This window comes from Nicotiana attenuata, chromosome 9 (genome assembly GCF_001879085.1).
Source record: "Nicotiana attenuata strain UT chromosome 9, NIATTr2, whole genome shotgun sequence".
Lineage (NCBI taxonomy): Eukaryota > Viridiplantae > Streptophyta > Magnoliopsida > Solanales > Solanaceae > Nicotiana > Nicotiana attenuata.
The window spans coordinates 44807624-44816567 of NC_031997.1; the positions used below are offsets into that span (position 1 = coordinate 44807624).

General features: G+C 34.3%; 1 protein-coding gene across 1 annotated transcript in view; it reads left to right on the plus strand.

The window, feature by feature from the left end:
- The window catches only part of LOC109232352 (pistil-specific extensin-like protein), a 3063-nt gene extending 2027 nt beyond the window's left edge, over positions 1-1036 (plus strand). The window contains exon 2 of the mRNA XM_019398088.1: positions 475-1036. Coding sequence (XP_019253633.1) covers positions 475-809 — 335 coding nt within the window. The 3' untranslated portion in view covers positions 810-1036. The remainder of the gene's footprint in view (positions 1-474) is intronic.

Consider the following 8944-nt stretch of genomic DNA (forward strand, 5'->3'; position numbering starts at 1 on the left):
TATATATATATGGGGAGCATAATGCTATGTTTCGTGACAAAGTTGCTACGCTCCTGAACCCATTGAGTGAATGTCACATTCGCCACAATCAGTATAGTTTTAGCCTATAAATTTTTACCTGGTTACTAATTATCACTTATCTTAAAAGCTTATACTCCCTCCTTTTTAATTTATTGGAACTTGTTTGATTGGACCCGGAGTTTAAGAAAAAAGAGAAGACTTTTGAATTTGTGGTACAAAATGAGACACATATATTTTGTGTGGCTATAAATCATTGCATAATGAGAAATTGTTTCCAAATACGAAAATGGGTCATTCTTTTAGAGAAGAACTAAAAAGGAAATAGGTTTATATCTGACGTGCATAAAACTTAAATAAAATAAAATATAGTATATCATTGCCTTCCTTCTTATATCAATTTTTCTCTTGGGATTGACCGATTGAGCTTACATAATTCAATGGTTGCTCTTGCAGGAGCTGTTGTGAAACTAGTTTGCTACGGAAAAAAAGCAATGGTTCAATCGGCCACGACAGACAACAAAGGTGAGTTTCGGATCATACCCAAATCTTTAACCACAGCAGATGTTAGCAAGTGCAAGGTGTATTTAGTGAAATCACCAAATCGAATTGCAATGTTCCTAACAAATTTCAATGGTGGAAAATCTGGTGCTTTATTGAAGCCTCTCCTACCACCTAAACAACCGATTACCCCTGCCGTTGTCCCTGTCCAACCACCCATGTCTGATTTATATAGTGTTGGACCTTTTATATTTGAAGCCTCCACCAAAATGCCATGCGATAAGAATTGAGCTCCTCATTAATAGAGAATACAAGCGAGAAAGATGGGAATAATGTATAAGAGCATGAGTTTGTGATGGAAAATATTTTTTTTCTTTTTTGTTCTATAGTTTATACAAGGAGACAGAAAACTTTGTACCACTATACAGAAATCAAATGAGTCGCAAAATTCAAAATCGAATTTATAAAAACTGAAAACATTGACTGCTGACTTGAAATGCATCAATTATTTTGGGTATTTGAATCTCCAATTTTTGTTTTTCTAATAGCGTACTGCCTGTTTTTTATTTTATATGACGTTCTTTTAGCTTTATTATATTTGAAATTATTTTAACATGCTCTTTATAATCATAGAAATGTCAAAATGTATTTAAATCATAAGTTCTAAGAATACTTTTGAGTTCCAAGTTCAAAATTTAAGGATACTTGGTCCTTAACTTTGAGTTCCAAGTTCAATAGTTAAGGACACTTGGTTCTTAACTTTGAAATCCAAGTTCAAAAGTTAAGGACACTTGGTCCTGAACTTAGACTTACAATTTCAAAATTTAAGGACATTTGATCCTGAACTTAGACTAACAACTTCAAAAGTTAACGACGCTTGGTCCTGAAGTTTGAGTTCCAAGTTCAAAAGTTAAGGATATGTAGTCCTGAAGTCCTAAACTTAGAGTTACAAGTTCAAAGTTAAGGACATGTAGTACTGAAGTCCTGAAGTTAAGTTCAAAAGTTAAGGACATGTAGTCCTGAAGTCCTGAACTTAGAGTTCCACGTTCAAAAATTAAGGATATGTAGTCCTGAAGTCCTGAACTTAGAGTTCCAAGTCAAAAGTTAAGGACATATAGTCCTGAAGTTAAGTTCAAAAGTTAAGGACATGAGCAGAAGGGTATTTTCGTCCGGACAGTTAAGGTTTATTAAAGCAGTGGCTAAAGACTAAAGACATTTTAAACTGTGGCTTAAAAGTAAATACATGTGTTATTAGTGGCTAACCGTGCACTTCCCCCTCAAAAAGAAGGTGATGAGAAAAATAGCAATAGCTTGTGTTTGAAAGTCTATAATGTGTTGACTAACGGTGTACAAATCGAACCGGAAAATCGTACTAAATCGATCAAACCAAACCGATTAAAAAACCCGAGTAGGTTTGGTTTGATTTGGTTTGGTATTGAGTAAAGAAATCCGAACCAAACCGATATATATATATATATATATATATATATATTTTAAAGACATTTTACAGAATTTTCTTTAGAAGATTTGGATTCTCTTATGAGATGTAATATTTAATTAAATATGAAGTGGTACATATTTATTAACTTTAAATAACGGGTTGTATGATCACTTTCTTATCAAGTGTTTGTGAAATACGTCAATCTCTTTGTTCTTCCATATTCATATGTCTATTAAATTTTTATATCATTTTCGAATTTGAAATAGTATTTCGACAATTTAAAATTTAATAGAACATATCATTATATAGGTTCATGTTTATTTTATGTTTAATTATTAAATTCGGTTAACCTTGAAAGTGTACATCAACATAAAATTATTGTCAGACGACTGAAAAATAACTATCATGTGTTACTAAGAAAATTCTTCCATAAGAATATTTTAATAGATCATATGTTTATCAATTTTTTCAATTTTTGTTAAACACATATTTACTTGTCAAAAATTTAGCAAGGTAAGATTTAAATAATATTCATATTATAAAAGAACCCGAAAAGCCCGAAAGAACCGAACAAATCCAAACCGATATAGTTGGTTTGGTTCGGTTTTTATCAAAACGGAACCAACCCGGTCCATGTACACCCTAGTGTTGACTATTGAAAATACATGCAGTTTCCTCGTAACGGTTAGGATTAAAGATTGGTGAATGGAAAATAGAGGGAAAGTGAGCTTCCTTTTGCTTGGGAAAGAGCAAAGTGTCCCTCATTGGTGGTAGAAAGAAAAGTGAATGTGCTTATATTGAGAAAGCATTTCTCTTGGTGTTAAATGGGTTGGAAAGAAAGTGTCACGACCCAAATTCCCTATTAGGCTGTGAGGGCGCCAACACCGTTGTTAGGCAAGCCAACACTAATCAAATAGTAAATTCTCATTTATGTAGTTAGTACATGATAACTCCCATTATAGATTTAAGAAATTTATAGTTTTAAAAACTTACGCATATTTAAATGAAGGAAATAAATACAAATCTCAATTATGAAGACAAGCCAAAACATCATAATCCTACTAATGTGTGTGCAAGACCTGGTGTCACAAGTGTGTGGGCAATCTAGTGGAATATACAAAACCATGCTATCCTACTATCTGAAAAAGAGATAGACAGGAACATAAAGACAAAAGAGAGACTCCAGCTGCTACAGATCTGCTCAAAATGGCAGCTCACCGGAAAGTCTCGAGCTGAGGAGTCCACTCTATGCGCCGGACTGATGGCCAGATGCACCTGCCTCAGAGCCTATACAATCAAGTACAGAAATGTAGCATAAGTACATAGAAATATGTACCGAGTAAGTATCTCGCCTAGCCTCGCAGAAGTAGTGACGAGGGATCGACTCCGACACTTACTAGGGCCAACAATATAATAATATGAAGTTCACTATATTTAATTCACAAGGTATGTAAATAACAACGAGCTCAAACAAGAATAATTATTGAAAATCCTTTCATCCACTTAATACAACTAGGAACTTTCCTCATTTAAAATAAGTGATCTTTCAAGCAATGAAGCATACGAATTATAAGGGTTCCGGTTCTATTATCACACACAAATACCACCGAAGGCGTTCGGCCCGATCCAATATAAAAGTAAACTGTGCACCGCCGAGGGTCGAACGGCCCGAACCATATATACTTTTACTATCCTGCCGAGGCGAACGGCCCGCTCCCATGAGAGTAGTAAAAATAATCACCCCGCTCGCGGAATATACATGCGACGCGGTTAATTATAAATACAACTTAAGGGCTTCCTTGATTCTTTTCAAATTAATTATTTACTTGAAATCCTTGAAATCATGACATTCTCAACGAAGTTTCAGCCAATGCAATTCAACAATTTAAAATCATATAAAAGTACCCACAAAGCATGGTGTAAGTCTAGAACTATCAGGACTTATCAGAAATAGTAGCTACGTACGGACTCTTGTCACTTCGTGCGTACGTAGCCCCCACAATTATATCACATACTAGTTAAGTTCACCTATGAGGAAATTTCCCTCTTACAAGGTTAGAAAGGAGACTTATCTCGTTTCAGGCCTACTTCCAACTCAAGAATGCTCTCAAACCCTAAAATCGGAGCCGCACAATCCGAAACTATTCAAATAATGTAAAAATCCATCATTATAGGCTTACAAGTTCATATTCTAGCTATTAAAGTGACTACCCAACCCCAAAGGCAAGATTGCTAAAATTCATCCCCGGGCCCACGTGCCCGGATTCCGAATTTTTTTTAAGAAAGTTGCTACCCGTAACCTAAAGATCAAGAATATATGATTTTTACTCCATTTCATAACAAATTTCGTTGTTAAATCTTGTTTTTATCAAAACCCTAGGTTTTACTCCAATCCCATAATTTTCACTAATCTTGGTGTGTTAATCTACCCAAAAACCAAATATCAAACTCACATTAAGTAGAAATAACTTACCTCACAATGCTTGGCCGAAATCCCCTCTTTGGAAGCCCCCAAACTGCCCAACAATTGAATGAAATGTGTCAAAAATGACACATCTCCTGTATTAAATGAAGGCAATGCCTTCTGCAATTTTCGCACCTGCGGTTAGGGGACCGCATCTGCGGTCTCGCTTCTGCGAGGAAGTGTCCGCATCTTTGGACTTTGCTTGGGCTGGCTGGGGGCCGCATCTGCGGTCTGGGGCCGCTTCTGCGAAAAAGGAGCCGCATCTACGGTTCCTGGGCTCCTCCCCTGGGGCCGCACCTACGAAGGGTTGACTGCTTCTCCGGTCTCGCACCTGCAGCTGGCCGACCGCAGGTGCGGTTATGACAGCAACCAGGAGCTTCAGCTCTTTCCAATTTTTCTAACTCAACTCGAGCCTCGTCCAATTGACGCTCGGGGCCCCCGGGGTCCCGCCCGAACATACCGACAAGTTTGAAATCATAAAACGGTCGAACCCTCGGAACGCCCGAGGCAACACTAAATCTAAGAATCACCCCCTAAAACCAATTGATCAAACTTATGAACTTCAAGTTCTTTGATTCACATCCAATGCAACGAAACACACTTATACTATTCGGATTGACACCAAATTTTGCGTGCAAGTCATAAATGACAATACGGAACTGTTCCCGATCTCGGGATTTCATTCGGACCTCGATAACACAAAAACCCACTCCAACCAAATATTTAAGAACTTCAAAATCCTTAAGGAATCAACTTTCACTATTAGGCGCCTAAACGCTCCCGGGTCATCCAAAACCCGATCCGGACATACGCCCAAGTCCGAAATCATCATACGAACCTGTTGGAACCTTCAAATCTGGATTCCGAGGTCGTTTACTCAAAATGTTGACTGAAGTCAAACTTGACCTTTTAAGCCAACCTTAAGGAACCAAGTGTTCCGATTTCAACCCAAACTCTTCCAAATCCCGAACCAACCATCCCCGCAAGTAATAAATTAGTAAAAGCAAGTACGGGAAGTCTTATTTAGGAAAACGGGGTTCTAGAAAGCAAAACGACCAGTCGGGTCGTTACAAAGTTTATCGTAGGAGCTCCATAATCTCGCATATTATGATGGAATTTTTCGCATTTCAACAAAATAATGACTATTTTTCAATAACTTTACAAATGTTGGCTATTTTTTTATTACCAATCCGAAAAATGACTAAACCGTGCTATTTTTACTTTTTAATATGTCAAACGACCTTCTCAAAATATAGTTGTCACTCGTGTTTTAGATCTTCTCATTCTTATTGGAAGGAAAGAAAACAAGAACAAGCCGAGCTCATATGTCTAAGCAGCCAAAGCCAAATGAGAGTTAACTTCCCACCGCACATAAAGAAAAGCTCAATCACTTCGTCAAAAAGCGTTACATAGCTGACTGGATCTCTGCCTCCTTTATTATCCTTTAACGTCACTCTTTCTATTAAGGGCCAATCTTCGCCCAACTTTTCCCAAAAATAGGTATAACAGATTCTTTCAATGTACAAAAATTGAAAACACCATTGGCCCTTTTCAGAATTTCATAAATTAAATTAAAACTAAATTAAATTTAAATATAGCATTTCTTTTAAGAACAAATGTCCTTGGCTGTGTTTGATACAAATATTTTTCAATTTTCTCATGTTCGATTGGCTTAAATATTTTCTTCCAATTGAAAGATAAAGACTTTCCTATCAAAAGGAGTAAAAATATTTTTCTGTGCTTGCCTAAATTATATATTTTTTAAAAATATTTTTTTTTAATTTTATATATTTCCCCATCCCAATCCCTCCCTCTCCACTGTCACCCTCCCTAACATTGCCTCCGTCACTCTGGCTCCATTTATCTCATATAATGCTTGCCTAAATTATATAATTTTTTAAAAATATTTTTTGCTATTTAAACAAATACCAAAAAATAAGTTAAAAAATTATTTATTTTTAAAGAAACTATTTTTCTAGAAAAATATTTTCCTCCGTGCCAAACAAACCCTTTGTCCTTTTCAGCTTTCCCGCCGTTAGCTTTTACAGACACCGAAAACGGACGTTAACTGCATGGTAAAGTAAAGGATTTAACCCACACGTGAAATGCGATATCATTAACGTTAATTGTCTGATGTAATAATGGCACGGCTATGATTGAACCTACGTGGCTATTTCTGACCCTTAAAACGACAACGCACGTTGGATCGGAGATTTCAAGTTATATTCATTGTCCGGTTGTGGTTGTGCTGGCACAGCTTGGATCTTATTGTGTATTGATGTTTCCTGCCAGGATAGAAATTGCACTTAAGTTGTCCCTTGGTTTAGAGGCAAGTTATGTATACATTAATTATACGGATTAATATAGTAATACAAATATTGTAATGTTATAACCAATAATAAATTTTACTTAAAAGTCGTTTGATTTAGAGAAAGTTATATATGTACATATTATACGGATTAGTATAGTAATGCAAATATTGTAATTTTGTAACCAATAATAAATTGCACTTAAGAAGTCGTTTGATTTAGAGACAAGTTATGTATACACTTATTATTCGGATTTGTGTAGTAATACAAATATTTTAATGTTGTAACCAATAATAAATTGCACTTAAGATGCCGTTTGATTTAGAGACAAGTTTTATATATTTATTTAAGTATAGTAATACAATAGTGATGTTATAATCAATAATAATGAATATGGGGATAAATGATGCATGAATTTTATGTGATGGTTATAACATAAATTATTTAATACATGAGGGTAATTTTAATTCGTGTAATCTACAGAATGAGTTTGGCTTGTACAACTTATCAACTATGGCAAGAGAGGAATTATAGAATATTTCAACAAAAGAAGAGGACACCAGAAGAAATAGCAAGAACAATTGTGCAAGAAGTTCATAGTAGAGGTAGAATTAAGTCAAAGTTAAGAACTCACCTACACAAGTTAAATTTCTATTCGAGTCTGTAATGTGAGTAGGGAAGTAGGCGGAAGATGAAGTAGATACACTTAGTGATAGTTTGATAGTGCTAGAGTTGGGATTTATGGCAACTCTAGGGTTTTTTGATATACTTATACATTTTTTCCCTGGTAATAAAATTTGATAATTACCCACAAAAAAAAAATCATGTTTTTGTTCCATCTTTTGTCACATCTAAAATAATACATAGATTTTTATATAACTTATCATACTATATTATAAGTGTGAAGATCCTATGTCAAAGTTAAAAGACTAAAATGGTCATGTAAAATTGAATGACCATTTTGTCCTTGAACTAAATATTACTTTAGAAACATTTTTGTACAAACAACTAACTCCATATTCTAATAAAAATAATAATGTTTAATTGGGTAATTAATAACTTCTGAATTCTTCAAGCACATGAAATTAAATTTGCACCTGTCATTTACGCAATATTAACAAAAATAGTTTGGTTCTCTTCCACTTCCCAAATTTATGTTTAATAATGTGCACTAATGTATTATAATTCAAGGCAAAAGAATTTGCCAATTATGTCTTATAATTTAGACAAAAGATGTCGCCGACTATCTTTTTCTCTTCCGATCCTGGAAGAACTCGATCATCTACTCCCACTTTGCCAACAATTATGACTAATCCTTGTGCTTCATCTTGCTTTATTTTTGGGACTATATGTAAAATATTACTAATTTTTTGTGGATTATAATTCAAATATTTTGCAATGTCACTGATTTATTCTGGTGATCTCAGGTATATTAAGTTTTTCAATGATGATATTTTGACCAAATTTTGCTTCTTTACAGGTACGTCAAATATAGAATACTTTAAAAAAATATTCTCTGCAGAATTATATGTAGCATGAATCTATCGGTAAATTTTGGGTTGTTTAATTAGGATGTTTACCTCCATACACTGTAATTCCAAAAGGTAATCGTCCGATAACTTGAAGCGTTTTTGCAATCTCTTGATGATAGTGCTTGTACACTTATTAATTAGTACTCATATTTTTGAAAAAATTTGCCTCTGTTAAAATATTTTAATAGTTGGTAAAATTCCTTTTACAATTTTTTCTGCAACATTATGGAGCACTTTGGCAATGAGTTTCATTTTTAAAGTTCCACTTATTTGAGTTCACCCATTGATCTTAATCGATACAAATTTTAGATTTACATATAAGCCAACATATTTTTCCTATTGGTTCGACCTTCTACACAAAAACATACAAAAAATCATAAAACTAAATTACACTATGGATCGGAATATCCAAAGGACTTCACATATATGGCAGGATTTCTTCCTCTCTTAACTTAGCTAGAATGAACAACTTATCATTTTGAGGAATTTATATTTGATTGTTTTATAACTAATATCTATGTCATTTTTAAAATTTTGTATTCACTGATAAGGGGTACACGTGCAACGCGCTATTTTTGTGTATTTTAGAAAAACATGTACTACATAACTTGGCATACACGTCGAGAAACTAGTATAAATATAATTATGAGGCTATATAAATAAAAATAATATAATAAAC